This window comes from Cololabis saira, chromosome 19 (genome assembly GCF_033807715.1).
Source record: "Cololabis saira isolate AMF1-May2022 chromosome 19, fColSai1.1, whole genome shotgun sequence".
Lineage (NCBI taxonomy): Eukaryota > Metazoa > Chordata > Actinopteri > Beloniformes > Belonidae > Cololabis > Cololabis saira.
In genome coordinates, this window is record NC_084605.1 from 38,370,236 (window position 1) to 38,393,392 (window position 23,157).

A 23,157-nucleotide genomic window follows, 5' to 3' on the forward strand; every position below is an offset into this window, starting at 1 on the left:
TTTAACTGATATGGAAATTCTTACTGTAGGTGAGTGAAAGTACCAAAATAAAAGCTTGAGGAGGTCAGACTGTGTCAAATAAACTTTCTCCAAACACATTTCTGTTCTGGGGGCAGTTATCGTCACGATTATGTATGTGCCTGTGTTAATTTCTCCTTGTAAATTGGCTTCACTTCATTTTATGATTCTATAAACACAGTCTGAACTCCTAAAGCTCTTATTTTGGTACGTCAGGTTAATATGCACTTAATGAAATATTTAGTTTTACCCAAAAAGTTTAGATTTAACATTTAGTTTAGATTTTACAATTTATTATATTTCTCAGTAAACAACTATTGTCCCCACATGTGCTAAAAAGTGACTTTCTAAGATTCATACAGTTTTGAAACATTATATGAAGCTAAATGTTGCTGTTCATTTTAGCGTGAGCTGCTTTTCAAGTGCTGTGCCTTCTCTTAACTTGACTCACCTAACTGCCGTCCAGCACCACTAATCACATCTGCCTGAGTGTGTTAGAAAGATAAGTCCTATATGTTTATTTGTTTATAGCGTGAGGAATGAGATCCAGTGGCGAACAGTAACTGTGATGAATGACTGCACATAGAGCAGTCCACTTGTGGTTGAATGCATGTTGTGAGCAAGGCTTTACATGAACATGTGTTATATAACATGTAGGATAATAGTTCCTGACATCAAGTTCTGCATTTCCTTTGCTACAGTACACAAGATGTCCAAATGATGACCAATATTTGAACTAAATCCCCCGTTTTTCAAACATGCCACATCGTCGGTACAGGAGTTCTCCTTCACTTATGTGAGTAACACATACATTTCAACATCCAAACACATCATTTCATCCCGACTGCCTGATATCATGATATCATGATATCAGGTCACAACCTGCAGATATTAACTCTCTACACATAAATTAACTATATGATGGTGTTCAAATTGCTCACTGGTGCCATCTCATAAATGTCTGCCTGCAAACCTGCTGCAAGTTATGCAGATGCAGCTATATGTGCTAATTTGATCAGCTATCATCTTAACTTCTTTAGTGGGTTGCATTTTAGAAATTCATGTGCAACTTGTACACAGAATGGTACGGAAGAGTATCAGGGCCAGGCAGGAGAAAAATAAATATAATATTTTAGAAGAGGAAGATTTTTTTTTTTTCATTATGCACTTTAAGAAAAAAGTCGAAATGTTGAGAAAAAAGTCGAAATGTTGAGAAAAAAGGCGAAATTTCGACTTTATTCCTGAAATTGTATTTCAACATTAATCTCGATATTTCAACTTTTTTCTCGAAGTGCACAATAAAAAAAAATCTTCCCCTCTCAAATATTTATTCACCTGCCTGGCCCTAATACTCTTCCGTAGAATGAGACCCCCCCCCCCCTAAAAAAAAAAAAACTTAATGCAACATTTATGATAAAAGAAAACAGCTTAGGGCCCTTGGTCTGCTCCTGACTCTCCTGCACGTACGAGCAGAACACGCACTCCCGTTTGCTCACCTGTAATACTCCACCCTGGCCGTCTGGTCGGCGATGATGGCCAGGTCCACCTGAGCGTTCTCCCAGTCCGGCAGGCCCAGCAGCTGCTTGATCACGTTGTCAGCCATCTGCTGCATGAACTGCAGGGTCTGCACGTAGTCTCCTCGCGTGGCGAAGATCTCGTCCAGCCTGGCCAGGTGCTGGTGCAGCCCGGCCCTCATGTTGCTCATGGTCCCGGTCACCTGCAGGGGGACAGGAGAAATGAAGCCATGGAGGAAATGCAGCATCACTAGCAGTTATATTCAGGGCCGTCCCTGAGCGAACTGGGGCCCTAAGCTAAATGTTATTCGGAGGCCCCCCCCAGCCCCCCCCGTCCCCCCCCAGCCCCCCCGCCACTCCCATCCCTAATGTATCATTGCTACAAAATGACTGTATCACAACATGCCATTTAACTTGACAACCGTCAATAATAACAAATGTAGGTATTTATAGATAAAGTAGTTTGACTGTATGAGTCAAATGAAATAAATAAATAAATAAAAAAAAAAAAATCAACCTGAAATTAATAAATATTAAATAAAAAACTTAAAACTGAAATAAACAAGTCACAAATAGCGATCAATTACTCATCAGAAGAAAGCTCCTCCACCACCTCAATCTCCCACAAAAAACTGAAAGCAGGTCTAGCAGGTCAGAAATCAGAGCTAAACACACGTTTGCCTTTAACAGATGCACATTTATCTCATTAAAATAGTCAAACTTCTGAACAATTCAAAATGATGTAAAACTATAGCCAATTTATTATATATTGGCTAAGGTTTGTAGCTTATATACGACCACTAACTGGTCATGTGACCACTCTTTTATTAACAAGGCGTTTAATAAATGTTCATCAGGGCCGCTGGAAAAACCCACATCTCCAGTTTAGACAGAGATTCCTGTCTGAGTGGCAGCTCAGGTGTTTGTGCTACAACGTTTTATTTCAACAACATACACTGTACCACCTTCAAGTGAAGCACGAGTTTCCTGTTTTGCCTTTTTTCCTCTCTTGCTCGCTCCTGATTGGTGATGTTTTTTTGGATGAAAAGTTGAAATCTCTGCAAGAGCCTGCACATGCTCTCTTCTGATTGGTCAGATTTTGGTGGCTGCCAATCAATGCACGGCCAGATTACGTGTCATATCTCTTTTCTCCCCTCCTCCTCACTGTAGCGTACGGAAGAGTATTAGGGCCAGGCAGGAGAAAAATAAAAATAATATTGGAGAGGAGGAAGTTTTTTTTTCATTATGCACTTGTCGAGAAAAAAGTCGAAATGTCGAGATTAATGTTGAACTACAATTTCGAGAAAAAAGTTGAAATGTCGAGGCGAGGCGAAATTTCGACTTTTTTCTCAAAACTGTATTTCAACATTAATCGCGACATTTCGACTTTTTTCTCGACATTTCGCCTTTTTTCGAAATTGTATTTCAACATTATTCTTGACATTTCGACTTTTTTCTCGAAACTGTATTTTAACATTAATCTGGACATTTTGACTTTTTTCTCGACATTTCGACTTTTTTCTCAAAGTGCACAATAAAAAAAAATCTTCCCCTCTCAAATATTTTTTCTCCTGCATGGCCCTCATACTCTTCCGTAGTAGCGCGTATACGCATCCATTACGTTTATGCGTTGCTGAGCAAATGTGTCCCCTCGCGAAAAACGTGGCCCCCGTTGGAAGATGAGGCCCCTACGCACAGCACAGGTTAGATTTATGCTCCTGCCATCTTTGTTTCTGGTCAGTCAGTTTTTCACTGACTGTATACTTTAATCTTTATATTCTTGTTTACTGGTTTAAATAAACAGCTGCAGAACATTTCCTTGCAGATAGGACGCATCCCTAAATATAGACACTTTGTAGCTGGAGCGATGCGTTCAGCCAGCCGACGGAGAGCTGCTCCTGCGGCTCGTTCAGTAGCTGCTGACGCCTGTTTCCTCAGCTCTTCTCCAGGACGTTAATGTTGAGCTACACTGCGCTCAAGCAACCACACATGAAATTAACAATCAAGGCAAATTTAAAAATTGTAGAGAGTAAGAGCTTTTCCTCGTGTGAGCTTTACAACATCTGAATCAACATTCAATCAAGGAGAGAAATGATGTGACAAATACACAAAACACTAAATGTTTTTGAAGTTTTAATGTCCTTAGAAGATGAATCCCACTGATTTTGGTGCCGCCGTTAGTCTTGTATATAAAAATGTCTGCTGGTTCAATATTCAGTTATGACTGTTGATGCATAAAGAGCCATAAGGAAAAATAAATGTAACCAAAGAGTGTTCATCTGGTAATACTGTACAGATTCTGTGATTCAAGAGCTTGTAAAAGACAACTAGCCATCCGCCCACCTATTCTTAAAAATAGCTTTTAAACTCCGTCTGTGGATTTTCAGACCAGAATCACCAGATTATTGGTTGTCTCATATTATTTTTGTCATCAAAAACTGCAACAGAATAGTTTTCTCTACAGACAATTCAAATGTTGAACAACAGGACAAATCTACGTTGCATGTCTGCAAGGACATGCTTTGTTTTACGGTTAAGTCCAGAAGCATTTGGACTACGAGTTTGCCTTTATGCAGAACCGTATAAAGGCAGCACATGCTGCTTACGGCCGGCTAGCAGAACGTGTCTTTGAAAACCACAGGCTCAACTCTCGAACAAAGGTGATGGTATTTCGGGCAGTCGTCCTATCCACCTTGCTGTACGCCTGTGAGACATGGACGCTCTACGCACGTGACCTAAAACAGCTAGAAAGGTTTCAACAACTTAAGCTTCGCCAGATATTCCATGTTCGCTGGGAAGAGAAAATCTCTAACATGGAGATTCTCAGAAGGGCCTCACTTCCAAGCATTGAAGACACAATACTGCATCATCGCCTACGTTGGGTCGGCCACATTGCTCGAATGCCACCACCGCGCCTCACTAAGATGATCCTGTATGGAGAACTATCGGAGGGCAAGCGTCCCCGAGGCGCACCAAAGCGTCGATTCAAAGACCAGCTGCAGCGGTCGCTGGCCCAGGCTGACATCCCCCAGGACAACTGGGAAACCATAGCTCAGGAACGAGACTCCTGGCGTCTTAGAGTCTTCAAAGGAGTAGAAGCTTTCGAAAATGACAGGCGGCTACATCTTGAACCAAAGCGCCAAGACCGTAAACGGAGACAAGCTCACAACCCTACACCTGCAACTCTACAGTGTGAGCATTGCCCAAGACTTTTTCAGCACAGGCTGGGCCTACTAAGCCACATGAAGGCGCATCAACGCCGTCAACAGCAACAACTGTAGGAACAGAAATAGAATCACAGAGGAAGAGCTGACACGCTGCCAAACTCGGAATACGAGTGGCTACCGAGGACGACGACAGTATTACAAGGATTCTGGGATAATATTAAAAAGGAAATCAACACTATTCTGGAGATAGATGCTACACTAGAACCAATGATGTTCTTGTTGGGAGTCATACCCAAAGACATGTATAATGTAGACAAACAATATATATTGAGGATTCTTTTATTGGTGGCAAAGAAAATGATTACAGTGAACTGGAGAGAAGTAAAACCACCAACTATAGGTCAATGTACAAGAGACTGAAAGATGTGAACATGATGGAGCGAATGACAGCTAGTCTACAGCTCACAATGGACACTCTCCTGCAGAGATGGACTTGCATTTCAAGATACCTGGGGGTTTAATGGATGGGATGATGTGAGGGAGGACTTTTGGGAGTTCCTCTTTATAAGATCCTGCTCAGCCACTATCCATAGATATTTGTTCTTCTACCTGTCGTTGTTACCGTTATTATTTTTAATATTACAATTATATGGATCTTTAATTTACCTTGCTTTTGGCAGATTCATTTCTGGTCTGCTCTGTAGTCATTTACTCTGTTTGATGTGAAGTCATATGTCAGGATATGTTCTGTAAAATGTTTAAAATGTTTAAATAAAAAGTAAAAGAAATAAATAAAAAGCCTCCACTCATTGGAATCAGCTTCTTTGGACATACAGTAAGAAATCAAGATATATTGATGGGAAGAGACAAGTATGAAGAGACAGGAACGGCTCATGATTGGAATCAAACCCCGTCATGTGACACACGGAGGAGACGGTGTGATGATCTGGGCCCACACACGGTGGAGACAGTGTGATGATCTGGGCCCACACACGGAGGAGACGGTGTGATGATCTGGGCCCACACACGGAGGAGACGGTGTGATGATCTGGGCCCACACATGGAGGAGACGGTGTGATGATCTGGGCCCACACACGGTGGAGACGGTGTGATGATCTGGGCCCGCGGCTGCAAGCTCGCTGGGGTTTATTGATGATGATTGTGGACAGAAGCGGCGTGTTGCGGCTTCTCTATCCAAACTATTGTGAGCTGCTACTGAGCGGGTCAACACAGTCAAAAACAAAAGACAGACGCGGATCCAGCGTCACTCCCAAGCTGATGCAATTTAATAATAATTCAGCAGATTATACTGTTGCAGAAGTATCCATCCAAAGACAAAAAAAGCATCTTAATTTAATTTCTGCGATCTGCCCTTTGCGGTCAAAAAACTGTCCCGCTTCCCACTCTCACACTCTTCTCTTCATCTGCATGTGTCAATAATCACTCATTAAATCATTAATCACTCATTAAATCAATAATCACTCATTAAATCAATAATCACTCATTAAATCATTAATCACTCATTAAATCACTGCAGACGCTCTGACACAAGAAAGGAGGCGAAGACGAGGCAACAAACCAACAAAAAATTATTCCTTCTGAACTTATCTGTCCATATACAACACAAACAACACCATGCCCCACAAATCCATTCATACACCTTCTTTCAAATAAAGGATTAAGTAAATAAAGTATTTTTAAACTTACCAAGATTCATTTTGGCCTCAACACGGCGAGATGAATCCTGCTCACGTTCAGCCCAACGCCACATAACCGATGGGATGGAGCTTCACACCGTACATGGATAACAACCCTAAACATGCTGCATACGCAGCTCACGCCGTACATGGATAACAACCCTAAACATGCTGCATACGCAGCTCACACCGTACATGGATAACAACCTAAACATGCTGCATACGCAGCTCACACCGTACATGGATAACAACCTAAACATGCTGCATACGCAGCTCACGGCGTACATGGATAACAACCTAAACATGCTGCAAACGCAGCTCACACCGTACATGGATAACAACCTAAACATGCTGCATACGCAGCTCACACCGTACATGGATAACAACCCTAAACATGCTGCATACGCAGCTCACACCGTACATGGATAACAACCCTAAACATGCTGCATACGCAGCTCACACCGTACATGGATAACAACCCTAAACATGCTGCAAACGCAGCTCACACCGTACATGGATAACAACCCTAAACATGCTGCATACGCAGCTCACACCGTACATGGATAACAACCCTAAACATGCTGCATACGCAGCTCAGGCCGTACATGGATAACAACCTAAACATGCTGCATACGCAGCTCACGCCGTACATGGATAACAACCTAAACATGCTGCATACGCAGCTCACACTGTACATGGATAACAACCCTAAACATGCTGCATACGCAGCTCACGCCGTACATGGATAACAACCTAAACATGCTGCATACGCAGCTCACACTGTACATGGATAACAACCCTAAACATGCTGCAAACGCAGCTCACACCGTACATGGATAACAACCCTAAACATGCTGCATACGCAGCTCACACCGTACATGGATAACAACCCTAAACATGCTGCATACGCAGCTCAGGACCTTTGACTGATCTCAACCCAATAGAGCCGGATGTTTCAGTCACCAAAGACAAAACTTACTGTTTGTGAAACCTCTCAAATTAAATAGGAATGAAAAACAAACATCCCTGTATGTCCTGTTGTCCTGTGAGGCCGACGCAGACTCAGTATTCAGGGGAAACTCATTCATTTTTATAATCTGTTCTACACAAGATGCAAAGAACAATGGCCACTTGCATGCTGAATATTGTTTCTGCTGCATAATGTTTTGTACATTTTGAAGACATCAGTACTTATCCATAATCCATTTCAGAAATGTAATCTCCACCTTTCTAGTTTCTTAGTTTTTTTTTTTTTTTATTATTCATATGCACAATGATAAAACTAATTATATTAATAATACAAGGACGGATAATTGTGCAGGAGAGGAAAAGAAGCCCGAAGGGCTTATAAAAAATACTCCCCCTCAATACAAAATCACAAAAACAAATCAATCAATAGAAAAAGAAAAGAAAGGAAAAAAGAAAAGGTAAAAGAAACAAAGAAAAACACAACACACACACAAACAAACAATATCCATAAAATGGCAATTTCATTTCAATTAGAATAGCCTATTAATTTAGCCTGGATAAGAGATTCCCCACCAAGCTGGTCCTAAACATTTTTAAGGATGATGAAACTTAAGAGACCGATCTAAAGAGTTCCAGAGTTGAGGGCCATGAAGTTTGATAAAGGATTTGTGACTGGAGGTAAAAGACAAAGAGGTAAATGAAAGTTCTTCCACCTCTAACTGAATAAGAGTGAATATCTGATAACAGAAAAAATTATTTGTTTGGAATTGTTGGCTAGCATTAAACTCCTTTCTTCACTGCTTTTGCTCTTCCAGGTTCACAACAAAACTGTCCAAAAGGTGATGCCAGGTTAAATACGAGGTTGCTTGGTCAGGAGGAGAGAGAAGAGAAGGGCTGGTGAGGGAGCGCCGGGGCCTGAGTGTGGCTTTTATTTGTGAGGATCAGTCTGGCCCAGAAAACAGGCGATAATAAAGAGTTCAGAGGTTAAACGAGTACGCCAGCAGCTTAGAAACCTGAAACTCACCAGCCGTCAGTGTGAACTCAATAAGCCTCTCAGATGAGGTGAAACATCTTCAACAATCAAGAAAAGAAGTGCAGTTGCCTCTAATGATGGTTTTTTTCTCCTTTTAGATAAACAAGACCTGGATGACTGAACACCCAAGCAAACACAGTTCTGCTGCATCAGGCACTTTGTTTATAAGAACTATAATCATGAAGCAACTCATTTATTCCTCCTTGCACTCTCTGAGACAAAACAAACAGAACTTAACAATTTAAAATGATGTACAACATGTTTAACGTTGTTAGCCAGGGCTGCATATACGTTATGTAAGTATCTGCACAGACACGGCCATCTTCCTCAGTTTAATTACCATGTGCTTTGCTCGCAGAAATAAGTTGTTTACAGGAAAAGGCATCCTCCTCCTACTATTTGATAATTAAAAGGGCAATAAATGCTTCCACTTAGCTCTGGGTGCTTGGCATTCACCACAGAGGCGGCTCATTTTGTCTCCGTGCTCGTCAGAGACGGGATTTGCTGAAAGTGAGATGAGGAGAGGTTGGGTGGAAGTTATTAGTGCAGGCTGCATTACTCATACTGAGGGAGAAGCGTCGAGCTAGAAGTAAAAAGAGAGAAAATCCTTTACAACTGCTTCAGTATCATCTCCTAGGCTTCCGAAAATATGTGTTTACACGTCTTTAATTGTAGTTGTAGCCTGAACCCATCACTGTTGTTAAATAATGACAGCAGTTACCCAGCTTTTTCAATAAAAAATAAAAAAAGAGGTGCATTTACACCAAATAAAACTAAATAAACCCCACTGCTCCTGCTGGACTTCATATTACTGCAAAAGCCTGCGAGCATTAGCTATTACCCTACACATCACCAAGTTTACCTCCTGTGTAACGGTATAGATGCTTCAGTTTGAACAACAGTTTTATTATACCAATTGCAGCGGATTACCCAAGTGTGCTAGCTTCAGCTAGTTTACACTGTTAAAGTTCAATACCATCAGTAAGTAGTTCATTTTACTGCACCTATCCAGGTGATATCTTTTAATGGCTGTTGAGTCTCTGCGGAGGCCGGACTGCAACTGCATATCTGGCCGGTTCTCCGTCTGGTCACGGCTCAGTTTAAGTGTTTCCACAGCGGACTCTTCGGCTGATGCTTTCCCGCTTTAACAGCTGGGCTTGCACAACTAAAGGGAATTGAAGCATTATTGTAATTTGGGTGATGTTCATGCCTGCCGTTGAGCATTGAATGCTGTTTTATTTGTATTCACACATTACAAGTCATTTCTACACAGTGGTAAGGGCCAAGTAGCTGAAGTGATGACAGCTAGCCGTTAACCTTCGCAAAATGTCACTTAAAAGACCAAAATATGCATACATTTGTGTTTTTTTTTTTTAATCATTTGACCACATGAGGTGCATAAAAATTCACCCCCATAAAGATGTCATGGGTGCGAAATCTAACTTTGGAGCCCAAAACCGTTTTTAGAAAGAAGCTCTAAGTATGTTTATTTCTAATACGAAGTTGGACATTTTAACAACCAACCACCCCCAGTGGTCAGTGGATGAACTGCAGTTTCCTTCATCTGCACCGGCTTCAGCTCCAAAAACTGCATGTTGCCCCTTGATTAAAGTCCAACTCTAGTAGCCACGGGCTACTAAAATAACCTGTGTTAAAACATCCTGAGAAAAACTGTGCTTTCATCCGGGATGTTCTTAACAAAGAACAATTCAAACTGTAATTTTACATAAAATAAAAAATAAATATCTCAAAACACATTTCTGAGTTTAGTGTGGTTCAAACTTTGGTTGATATAAAAATATAATCAACTGATAAACAAGTTTATTTTAATATTTTTTAGCTTTTGATTTATTTTCTAACTGAAGAGATTTTGTTTGCAGAGATCCAAGATTGTAAAATATGAGATAACAGCACAAAAGTAATCAAATACATCCATCCATTTTCTAAACCCGCTTTATCCTCAGCACGGTGAGGGGGGTCTGCTGTTCCAGCTCATTACAGGCGAGAGGGAGGTTCACCCTGGACACCAGTCCATCTCTAATCAAATACAGTCGTTCATTAAAGAAAAAAAGAAAAAATTTAACGAAAAAAAAACAAGTTAATTGGAAAATAACAACAAGATATATCAACGTATTTCATATGTAAATCCTCTTTGGTGGAGGAGCATTTACATATCTGCCTGAAGCATCAGAACAACAACAAAACCTGAAGAAAAGCATAGATTTATACATTTCTTAATGTTTTCCTCAGAGTACTTTACGTTGTTTTAACATTTTGTTGCCATTTGTTTGAAATATTCCGTTTTAAGAGACTTTATTAAGGTTCATGTTATGAAAAGAAAACATGTTTTTGTTTGAGAGCATGTATTGAAGTATCTAAAGTGACTAGCAATCAGCAAAACACGACGTTGTCACTTTGCTTTTGGCTGCCAGTCCCAAAAGATTATCCAAATTAGAAATGATCCAGCTTCCCAATCTTTATTTCCAACGTCACTCCATTCTGCATCTCCTTTACCTCACAAGTGGGTACTATAAAGCAGCACCCCTAAAAAAGAGGGATGATATGAAAAGGTTGTGCTCTGGTTTCAAGGCAAATAGAAGGTGCAGAAAAGCCTGAACTACAAATTAAACTATTTGCTTGCAAGATATCTAAACTTTGGGGTCGGTCTTAGATTTGTGTTGCAACCACCAATCAGCCTGGAAACAAATAGCAGAATTAACCACAGCAGCACAACTGTTCACTTACACTCAGGCTTGTTGCGCTCTATAATTCCTTATCTGATCACTGACGGATCCCGCCCCTCCTAAGTGAGCAGATCAAAGTAAAGACGCAGAAATAAAAGGGTTTGATCTGATCTAAGACGCTCTGGGAAACGGCTAATGAAGCTCATCTCTGCTCCACTCTGCCTCATCACCGCGGTGTAAATATCCCACGCCGATCAAGGAGATATGATTCCCCCGTCCTCGCCTCTCAGTCCTTATCTCGCTCAGATGTTTTGGAGAGGAAAGGGAAGCCTGTTCTGCCTCGACATGTTTTCTAAACAGATATTTTATACAGAGGCGTAACCTTGGCACTAAGCCGTTTTACTGTGGGATGTCCAGGGGAGGAAAAGTCAACCACGATAGATAACCAAATCAATTAAGACACCAAAACAAAAAGCTTGGGATGAAAAAAAAAGAAAAAGACTATGCACTGTAACATTTTTTAATGAGAGTTTGGCTTCCGGCAAGAAATGGAAATGGAGATTGGAGGGTTTTATGCAAAAAGGCTGAAGTGTGTATCTGTTCTCCTACACACGATACGTGCACGTCGCCTCATGGACTCTTCGCAGAAACCCTGATATTTATAAACTCCAGCACACGGATATGAAATGATAGGAGAAACGGATGTTCCTGGGAAAGACAGCTGGACTTTATCTCTGCTGTCACGGCGGTGGGCCAGAGTTCACTGGAGACACGGCCAGCCCAAAAACAGCCATGCTCCCCATGAGATTTACTTCAGATAAATCACATTAGACCTCCTTTTTATAATTAAGGATGTACAATAAATCATAAAAAAAATGCTATCTAGATTCAATCTTCTGCGTTTTTATATAAATAAATAAAGTTTAAGTTTTAAGTTTATTTTCCTCCACCGTACATGCGCAGAGCCACGGCGGCTCATTCTGTACCGGACTTGTTTTCAGTCTATGGTACCGGTCCAGCACTACTGGATAGCAATAGATTCATGTTAAAGCAGCACAATGTAACTTTCATCTTTTGTTGAGTTTGGCGGCTCCTTTGGACAAAAGCGGTAGTGCTTTACCAGAAAGAACTACATTTCCCATGAGCACCAGCTCGTACTGCCGGAAAACTCCTGTCCCTGTTGCGTGAATTTGTTTTGGTTCAAAACTACTTTTCTGTTTTCAGCGGTCGTTTGCAGGATGGATAGTGAAGAGGTAATGGATCTATTTTTGGCTAAACAATATAATATGACGATGTGGAAAATCACTAAGTTCAACTTGGTTTTATTAGTGAAGTCTCCCCCGCCCCCCGTCCTGTTTCAGCAGATAATACGCTCTGGTTTTGTTCTACTGCACCTTTTTCCTATCACGTTTTTTAGAGGGACTTGGTCATAAATTAGTAGTCCAACATACTTACTGACAAAATAAAAAAATACTTTATAACCTGTGAATAAGTGAATGCCCATTCCTTATATTTTGCAGATCAGTCCTGCACAATTTTACAGTTCTCAGGAAAAATACTAGAACCCAGGACGAATCCCCTGTCAGTGAAAACATTCTAATTTAGATTCTTATTGAACATAGAACTCTACATTTACATTTGTATCATAACAATTGTGAGTCTCTTGTCGGACGTCCCTCCTCGTCTTTCAGCTCACGCCAGCGAGTGAACGCCGGGCCAATGTTTATTCTTGTCCGGGCATTTAGCTTGTTACTCTCCTGCTTTCTTTTTTCTCCTCCTCCGATAAAACTTTTATTTTCTTGGGTTTTTCCGCTGCTTCAGCCATGATACCAGCTTCTGCTGAGCTCTGCGCTCCACGCCCCGCCCAGCTTTGTATCGACTATGAATGGGGAAGGAGGGGGAAGTGACGTATGCCGTAAAGCAGTCAAAGCCGTAAAGATCTGTAGTTTTTTAGTGTGGCAGGGTTCCTACCATGCTCCTCAAAGTTACATAGTGCCAGTGAAGGAGATACAGACCCCTCAGACCATGACAGAGGAGAAATTAAACCTGTTGGAAGTTGATGTACCATCACAATGATGATGATGAAATATTAGATTAAGCTGGAAAAGTTACATAGTGCTGCTTTAAATAAAAAGCTAGTCTCCTTCACACGGGATGTCATTTGAGGGTGTCAAGAGAGTTTTACACAATACAATATTTACAATCAATAAAAGAAGACCTATCCAATATGCAATCAAGTTCCTTAATATCAAAAGTTACATCGACATCATCAGCAGAATTTCATTAAGAACAGAAGATTACTGATATATAATTCATATTCATGCGATTGTTATTATTATCATTATTATTATTATTCAAAGGCACTACACTGGGCTATAGTCAGGATAAAGGATCAGGGTTGGTATCGTGACATTACAATAAACATTTCATTTTGTGAAATAAAAACGAATCAGGATCTCAATTCTAAGCAATAAAATCGTGATTCACATGTTTTTCTAGAATCGTGCTCAAACTGGAATCTCCCAACATAAATTCTGCAGAATCACCACTTCCTACACCAGAAAAATGCATGTCTATCTTTGAGCCTGCTGGAGGTGGCCGACCCCCTCAGAGGAAACGATGCTTCAGAGACGAGGGAGCTAAAAACAGAAGAAAAAAAAAAATCATCTTTAATTTAAAGCTCCAACCTCCCAGTGAATCTCAGCCTCCGAGTTGAAACGTGCAATTGCATAATTCCTCTCTCTTTTTGCAACTTTTAAAATCAGTGTCTAAAGACTAATGTCAGATTAACAGGAAGAGTTTTTTTGTTTTTACTTGCCAAGCTTGAGTGTATTTTTACCGTTAAAAGCAAATTGCCAGGAATCATTGTATCCACGCCGGTGCCTGATGCACAAGCACATCAGGGCATTGAACAGGAAAATAAAAAAGGAAAAGTTATGTCTTGGATATTTGTCCCAAGACATATTCATTGTACCAGTTTGACAGTTTCCCTCAATTTAGAGCGAATGTGGGAGCTGGAACGTGAAATGGAACATGCTAGCGTGGGTGACAAAGCTCAGCTTCTGAAATACGTCTCCTTTCTCCATCAGACACTTGACAACCAAACAGCTCTTAAGAGCCTCTCCTGCAGTGTATTAAACACATTCAGGTCCTTTTCTCTCTCAAACAAACACTTCAATGCACATAAGGGCTTTCTGAGCTGCTTTGGGGATTTTATCTCAAATAATACTTGCAAAACTACGAAATGTCTTTATCACTACACAGGAAGAGGTCTGTTTTGAGCCAGAAGACACACTTTGTTAAATTTAGAGTCGTCTGCCGGCAGTGGCTTATCTCCTCCTAATGTAGCTGCCCCCATCTTGTGTTATAACCTTTTTTACCAAATCCCTCCTGTGAGCCACTCACTGGCATTTCAAGACAGTTTTGTTCAGTTTCTCTCTTATGGGCACAAACTCTTACGTAAAGCAAAAGCAAAGCGACTCCTGCCGGCTCTTTCCTCCCAGGGGCAGGGCAGCAGATTAGAGTGGGGTTCGCTCTCCTGCACAGAAACACTCTGGCACCTGAGGGCTTATGTCTTTCCTTTTTAGCACAGTGTTAACACATCCCTGGACGCTCCACAACAGCGACCCGTCTAAACTTCTGTTTTTATAGGGGTGTGCACATCTGCTGGTGGTCAGTAGGCGGTGGGCTGATGCTGAGCAGGAACTGGCTGCAACTTCCTCTCCTGACGCCGGTAGAAGCAGCGAGGAGGTACTTAGTGATGCCCACATGATTTATTTATTTCAGCTTCATTGTTGTGAAATAAATAGATGCACAGTGGGAAAAAGTGACATGCCGTTGCTTGTCAAATAATATTATGTATTCCAACAGGTTTTTTTTAAATCATGTTTTTGGTTTGATTCACTGTACAAATCGGCACAGATTACTTTTGTAATCCTGTATTTGACCCGGTCTTTGTACGTTTTGACCGTATAGAAACGTAATTCTTGCCGTTGTAAGAATGAGATGTACCTGCTGTACTCTACTGCCCTTACTTTTTAACAACTTGTGCTTTTTATTATTTTACCTCTTTTCTTATCATTTTATTTTATTTGTTATTTACTGTTTAATTGTGTCTTGCTGCGTTTAATGTTGATGTTAAGCACTTTGAATTACCTCCTTTTGAATTGTGCTATACAAATAAACTTGCCTTTGCACACACACACACGCACACGCACACACACGCGCACACGCACACGCACACACACACACACACACACACACACAGTTAAAATAAAGAGAACCAACTTTATTTCAGCTTTTCAGTAAACACATCAAAACTCCTGTTTTATATAATAGTGAACATAAATAAATACGCTTAGGCTTCTGAAATTAATGCCCCCCCAACGGGGGCTCAAGCGTGAACTAAAGCGTCTCAGTCACAGCTGCTGATGACATCAACAGGAAACGCATGATGCCATTAATCACCAGCTCAGCCGTCTGTTGCAGGACAGTTAACCTGCGACTGACCGGAAACCCAGCTCCAGACTCCAGACTCTCCTCCACACGCATCCGTCAGCTGATCTGCAGCATTACTCCACCTCCGCCCATGACCAATGTCTAACAGTGTGGGAACTTCTTGGGAGAGTCATTACAAAACACAGAAAACTTATTTTTAAGAGTCAAAAAACATTTCAGTTCAGAGTCACTCCGAGCATGCTGCACACGGGGGTCTGGAGTTATCAGTCTCAGCCTGAGAGCTGCATGTGCGGCGGATGAACGCCCTCTTTCCTGTTTCCCCCAGCACCAAACACATGCAAATGAACAACCTCACCCGGGCCTTTCAGTCTTCGCCTTCTATTATAAATGGCGTACTATTTTGTGCAATTACAAAAAGCCTATAATGACAATGGTGTGAAATGTTCCAGGGTTGTAATTAACATAATGCTACATCCAGTCCAGGTCTGAATACTGGGCCAAACGCCCAGTGACGGACCGAGATGTCAAACCAGTCCCCCGACTGGTTGTTTGCAGCCAAAGGCTCTCACAACACCCACCTCAAAACAAAGGTGGTATTATTATTATTATTATTATTATTATTATTATTATTAGGGCCCGAGCACTGACAGTGCGAAGGCCCTATTGTATCTGTAGGAATTTTTTCTTCTTCTTTATTCTTTCTTTCTTCTGACGAAAGGAGGGCTTTTTTCCCCCTAAACGTGCCCCAAAAGTCACCACATTTTGCACGCAAGCCAGGCTGGCGAAAAATTTGATATTTCATGGTTTGCATAAATGGGCGTGGCCTAACGGCTCAACAGCGCCCCCTTGAAAACTTTGCGCCTCAAGCCCCACAATACGGTTTGACGTACATGCACGAAAATCGGTACACACCTGTATCATGTCGCAACTTAAAGAAAAGTCTCTTGGCGCCATGGACGAAACCCAACATGAAGTTGGCCATTTTGAACATTTTCAATTAATCGCTTAATTTTGGCGCAATTTATGCCATTCCTTCGGCAGTTAATACGGCCCGAACCGTAACGTGCACCGAGGTGTGTTATACATCAAAATGTGCGTCTCCATCCTGCGACTACGCGCATTACTTTTCTCTTTCAAAAGCTTTACCGTGGCGACGCTAGACGCGTGCCCCCCCTTCATCTGATTGGTCCATATTTGATAGTTCCCCAAAAGTCACCAAATTTTGCATGCAAGCCAGGCCTGGTGATAAATTTGATATTTCATGGTTTGCATTAATGGGCGTGGCCTAACGGCTCAACAGCGCCCCCTAGAATACTTTTCTCTGCCATAACTTTTGAATGGTTTGACATAAAGACTTGTGGGTGGTGTCATGGGACTCGGTATTGAGTCCTTGACCTTCATTGGCCTGAGTTAGCCCCGCCCCTTCTTCTGATTGGTTGTCCCTATTTTCTGTTATAACTTTTGAATGGTTTGACAGAGTCGTGGGTGGTGTCATCGGACTCGGTTTTGAGTCCTTGACCATAATTGGTAAAAATTGCACGCACAAGGGCCCGTTCATTGCTGCTTGCAGCTTTAATTATTATTATTATTATTATCATCAATGTTGTGGCTGAATGCTTCAAACGTCACCTTAGTCCCATCGTGGGACAGAAAATGCATCCAGCGCCCAGATTCATCTTTCCCTGCTCCAAAATGTACCTTCCAGTACGTTCATGTTCTCCGTGTGCCCCAGACATAATAAGCATATATCCCAGACCGCAACCAATCGAGGTCTCAACGCTGACAAAGAGTCCAACTTCCTTCCTTTTCTGTCCTCTGCTGAGAGTTCAGTCCCGTCTAAGGAACTCTTACAGCCGGGCTAAAAGGCATTTGTGTGGGCCAGAGAGGAGTGAGGCTTTCATTGTCGGACCATTTCAATACTGATTTCAATCCCGACTCTGCCAATCAGACGGCCCGAGAAATGCCGCTTGTTCTTCCCAGTCAAAGCGCTTTGTCTCCCGGGCTCATGCTTGATTAGGTGGGGGGGGACTGGGAAATGTGTGTGGCACACTGAGCTCTTTGTCCTGCTCAAGAATCAGACTCCTTAACAGTCTATAGCTGCATGCGATGAACTCACCCATGCACGCACACGCACAATAAGCAGGCCGTTAACACTTAAAATAATGGCCACCATGTCCAATTATGCCTTTGCACAAATTTCACAAATCCCTGAGGGAGTCACTGACGAGTATTGGGAAGATTTATATGTTAATGATGTCTCTCGCTCATGTAACTAAGAAATGGGAGAATGTTTCCACAATTAATGGGAGAAAGTCAATGAACAGTGACATGTTTTCATGCCTGTAATATGAGTTTAACATGTGTTTACTGTAGAAGAAGAGGAGTAAATCAACATGCAACATGAGTTAATCCTGAAGCACAGCAACTTTCCAATATACGAGTCACCAGAGATTTCTTCCATGTTTAGATTATTTATAAGTAGATCTGCGAGTCATGTGGCTAAGCACCACATTCCACTAAAATCTGAGATCATTTCACCCTCCTTATCTCCTCTGTGACATGCCCTGAACTGACACACAATAACGCTGCAGTGAGAGTGCTGTGGGTTCTCTGCTGTCTCGGCGAGGGGGTTTATTACTGAGGCCGTGTTGAGTCACCGCGCTCAGTAGCTCTCACACCGCCACATTAATCTCCATTAACACAGATGGAGACTTAATCCCTGCTCCTCGACAGCCAGTCGCCCCGGGCCTTTGCCAGCGCCGGCACTTTCACAGGATAACTCCTGGTTACGCGCCGGCGAGGCAACAGCACAGCGCCATGGTTAGCAGCGCAGGGATGTATTCAGAAGAAGAAAAAAAAGGAGAGGGGGGATTTTATTACAAGATTTATATTTATCAATTCAACCATCTTGAAACTGCAAGTCAGTCTGAGAAAATCAGAAAGTCTCCATGCAGGCTGAATATCTCATCTGTACGAGGTCATTTATTAGATCCGGTAATAATATACAGGACTGTCTCAGAAAATTAGAATATTGTGATAAAGTTCTTTATTTTCTGTAATGCAATTAAAAAAACTAAAATGTCATACATTCTGGATTCATTACAAATCAACTGAAATATTCAAGCCTTTTATTATTTTAATATTGCTGATTATGGTTTACAGTTTAAGATTAAGATTCCCAGAATATTCTAATTTTTTGAGATAGGATATTTGAGTTTTCTTAAGCTGTAAGCCATGATCAGCAATATTAAAATAATAAAAGGATTGCAATACTTCAGCTGAACGTGGGATATGTGGGACCCCCTCCCGACCCGGGTGTTGAGTGCATGTAATTAATGCCATAAAAACAGGGAGGGGGAGGTCAAGGTGTCATACTGACAATGATCCCCCCTCCAGAACTAAGTATCCTTGTTAAATGTATTTATTCAATGTTGAATGTGCAGTGTCTACAGTGTTATTAAAACCGTGAGGCGGGGAGTGCCGGGCCACGCGGGACAATGCCCCGCGTGGCCCGGGGCGTGGCCAATTTCAGTTGATTTGTAATGAATCCACAATGTATGACGTTTTTGTAATTGCATTACAGAAAATCACAATATTCTAATTTTCTGAGACAGTCCTGTATCTACTTGTTGTGAACTGCAGTTCCTCCAGTGACGATGAAAGCCTTTCCTTTATAGTCTGATAATAATGTTTACAGCCCTGCTGTTTCCTTGGCCGTGAGGTCAGAGGTCACGTCATGCAGGCTTGAAGTCAGGTATTATAGGCCTCAAAGCTCACCTGAACTTGTTTGTGAGATACCCTCTGACAGCTTGTGCCTCGTTGGTTTTGAACGGCGCTCTCTTGCTACGATGAATTCAAGAGGAAACACCATAAGCCAGATTTCCTCTTTGGTCACTTAACTCAGGTTTCCCAGAAAGACAACTTGGTGTGAGAGGAAGTAAAGAAGGAATCATGATTCTCATTTTACCTTGTTGGGCAAAGTTGACTTCTCGCACGTCTCTTCCATACTTCATCATCTACCGGCCTCATCAAGGCTACAGCACGCGTGTCAGTCGCTACTGGAGTTAGCTCCCAGAGTTGACAGTTTAATTAATTAAGAGCAGTAAGAAAATCAGCAGGAAACACGGCCTGGCCGTCAGTGAAGGCAGACGTTTTGACATGTGTTGATTCCACCAGAGAAAGGGATGCAGACTTGTTTGCAAAGTGAATGATTGTCATTAATACCACAAATACCTGGGCTCAAATCACCTGCTACAACTCAAAAAGTCAAAAGTGGAGCTGCTGATGAAGCTGTTGCATCATGATACCAAACCCCAGGCAACTCTGGTCCAACAAAGAGATAAAGTGGAAGATCTACGGCAAAACACATTTCAAATTGAGATCATTAATTAGGACTGTAACAATGTGAAAAACGATTGTTTAGCTACATTCAGTGCTGTGTTAAAGTATTAACATTATATCTTTAATGCTGAATTCTGATTGCATTTACTTGTCTCATCCCCTTATGACTTGATAGCTACAATATGCAGCTGTACTCTCCATAAACTCATTAACCCGCATTCCCAGGCGTGGAAGAAAGATCTGCATTTGATTTCTGTGTTTGTCCTTGAAAAACCTCCCTAAATACCTACAAGCACCCAAGCTGCATTTGAAGTTGGCATTGTGGCCGCTGCCATCACATCACTCCTCTTTGTTTTGAGCAGAAGCTTAGTGACTCATAAGGACGTAAAAAAAAAGTCTGACTAAATCTGCTAGGAGACGAGACCCGAATGTCTTCCGGCTTGTGCTTATTTCAGCGCAAGCCGTACTCGTTTCAGAGGTTGTTTCAGCAGCTACAACAGTAATGAAGAGAGATAAGTGGATTCATCTGAGGTAACTGAGCATCCTAGAGAGCTGGCAGCGATCTGTGAACCTCCAGGCCAACGATCGATGCCTAAGGTGTCGGCTCATCGAGGGTCCCATTAGTGCTCCTTTCAATCCCAGCAGTACTCAGTTCAAATGTTGTTTTTTAATGGCAAAATATCAATATTTGGAGCAATTTCATCCAAATTAGTAAGCAACAGAGATTAGCACGAGTACCGTATTTTCAGCATTATAAGGCGCACTAAATCTATGGTAAAATACCGTACTATAGTGTCTGGGGTTGAGTTACGTATCTACCTGATGGAGCTGCTACAGGAAATGCTACAAAATCCTACAGCAAATACAAAAAACCAAGAAGTACTGCATGTCAAACTTTATTAACAAAATAAAAACCAGCTTTGCTCCGTCTCGTCAAAGTCTCCATTATGTGAGTCAGCGTCGCTGCTGTTGTCTTGAACGTCTGTGTAGATTCCTGACGTTTTTAGCGCCGTTACTTCAGCGACACCAACTACATTACCCACAATCCCCCTGACTACAGTAACAGACATTACCGTAATGATCATATATAAGGCGCACTGCCGGTTTTTGAGAAAATTAAAGGCTTTTAGGTGCGCTTTATAGTGCTGAAAATACGGTAGGTCAGGCTAAAATAGGCAACTTGTGGAAACTAAGCTAAAATGAGATTGTTTCAGGGAGCGACCATCCTAACTCTTGGATTTACCAGGGTTGGAGGCGTCAGTCCCTGCCGATGTGCTGCCACACAGACGCCAGAAAGATGCTTCAAAAAACCCGAGCGATGTCGCAGGAGTTTTGTCCAGCTCTTATTACACAGCTTATGCTAACACATCACAGTTGACAACAAAATAACTTTGGATTTGATAAAGAGAGGTGAAACAAATTGTGCCTTTTGTTTTTATAAATAATAACCCAAGTTATTTGTATCATCTTTACAATGATGGAAATGTAAAGGTCTAAGATTACAAATCCACATCAATATATGCACTGTAAGTACTTCATGTAATAGTTTAAAGTTTGCAATGGAATAAAGTTTACGTGTGCAATCTTGACAACACGACAACATGAGTTAGAACTGAATAAAATTGTCTGATAATTAGGGATTGGCATTGTTTATCATAATCTCAAGGTAATAAATGAGCTGATTTTGTGTTTTTGTCTGTAGTTGATAAACTGAATGCAGCGTTAGTCAGCAGAGAGCGGGAGGAAACGCCAAGCTTGGGTAGCTGCAATTACAAAGAGCAGCCACTTAGAAACCTTGAAAAGGAAAGGAAATTAAATGGAAAGGGTAAAAATAAATAGAATAAATTAAAAAAAACCCAACAGTGAAGCAAAAAATATCAAACAGTTGGGTTTGACTCTTCACTGAGAGGAAAGAAATACCACGTAATTGGTGTGAAATTTGCAACAGCAAGCTGCATTTAGACATCTGTGAGATGCACGAGTAAAAATAGAAGCATATAGACATGTATGTAGTCGGCACGACTTTCCCTCTTCCGCTGAGGCCACAGAGGAGGAGGTGGAGCCCGGAGGCCGGAGTGCGGTGTATCCGCTGGGAGGGGAATGTTTGTGTGCTGGGAGCCCAGAAATTTGTGTGTAGCCATAAAAAGTCATAAAAAGGAAAGAAACTTTCATCCTGATTTATACATAAACTATATTTGCTACAAAAAATGTAAGATGAACTGTGTGTATTTCAGCATATTTCCTCTTGATTGAGGCCTGACAGGCCCAGGTGGGACGCCCCGCGTGACGCCGACATCAGAACATGTGTGTTGTTTCTTTACGTACCAGGGTTTCCACACCGCCCACCGTGTTGTTGGCATTGTATAAGGAGTAGGTCAACTGGTATACGCCGTCATTGGTCTCGCTGTTGCCATAGAAACCCACCCCCACTGCGATGCTGCGGAGAGAAGAAGAAAGGAGAGGACAGGTGAGTTGTTTGATATATATATCAATGCGAGGGGGCAGAGAACAACAGGAGAGCTGTCACCAAATATCAATTTTGCTTCAATGTCCTCAGCTTCAGACATTATTTGGAGCCCAAACAGGAGAAGAATGGTTATTGGACTCACCAAACCACTTACCTGTGTTTCAGGTGCAAAATAACCATTTCCACATTTTTAATTTTTTCTCAACATTTTGACTTTTTTCTCCACATTTTTAATTTTTTCTCAACATTTTGACTTTTTTCTCCACATTTTGACTTTCTCTCCACATTTTCACTTTTTCTCTCCACATCTAGACTTTTTTCTCCACATTTTGACTTTTTCTCACCACATTGACTTTTTTCTCCACATCTTCACTTTTTTCTCGACATTTTCACTTTTTTCTCGACATTTTCACTTTTTCTCGACATTTAGACTTTTTTCTCAACATTTAGACTTTTTTCTCTCCACATTTTCACTTTTTCTCTCCACATTTAGACTTTTTTCTCCACATTTTGACTTTTTTCTCAACATTTTCACTTTTTTCTTGACATTTTCACTTTTTTCTTCACATTTAGACTTTTTTCTCAACATTTAGACTTTTTTCTCCACATTTTGACTTTTTTTCTCCAAAAGAGCTTTTATTTTTTTTAAAAACATCTAACTACTAACAACTAAAGTCTATTGTGTTTTATTCTATTTAGTTTAAGTTATGTAGCACAGCATGCAACGAAGATAATCTCACAGCACTTTACAAAGAAAAAGCAGCAAATTAACTCCAGTTCCGATCCCGTAGCGTCTGCTAACTGCATGA

At 41.3% G+C, this 23,157-nt stretch overlaps 1 protein-coding gene across 2 annotated transcripts in view; it reads right to left on the bottom strand.

The window, feature by feature from the left end:
* ttyh2 (tweety family member 2) overlaps nucleotides 1-23,157 on the bottom strand; it is a 136,170-nt gene that overhangs the window by 53,597 nt on the left and 59,416 nt on the right. For both annotated transcript variants that reach the window (XM_061707712.1, XM_061707711.1), the window contains exons 3-4: nucleotides 22,207-22,318; nucleotides 1,515-1,735 (exon numbers count right to left, since the gene is read on the bottom strand). In XM_061707712.1, the coding sequence (XP_061563696.1) occupies nucleotides 1,515-1,735; nucleotides 22,207-22,318 (333 nt within the window). The remainder of the gene's footprint in view (nucleotides 1-1,514; nucleotides 1,736-22,206; nucleotides 22,319-23,157) is intronic.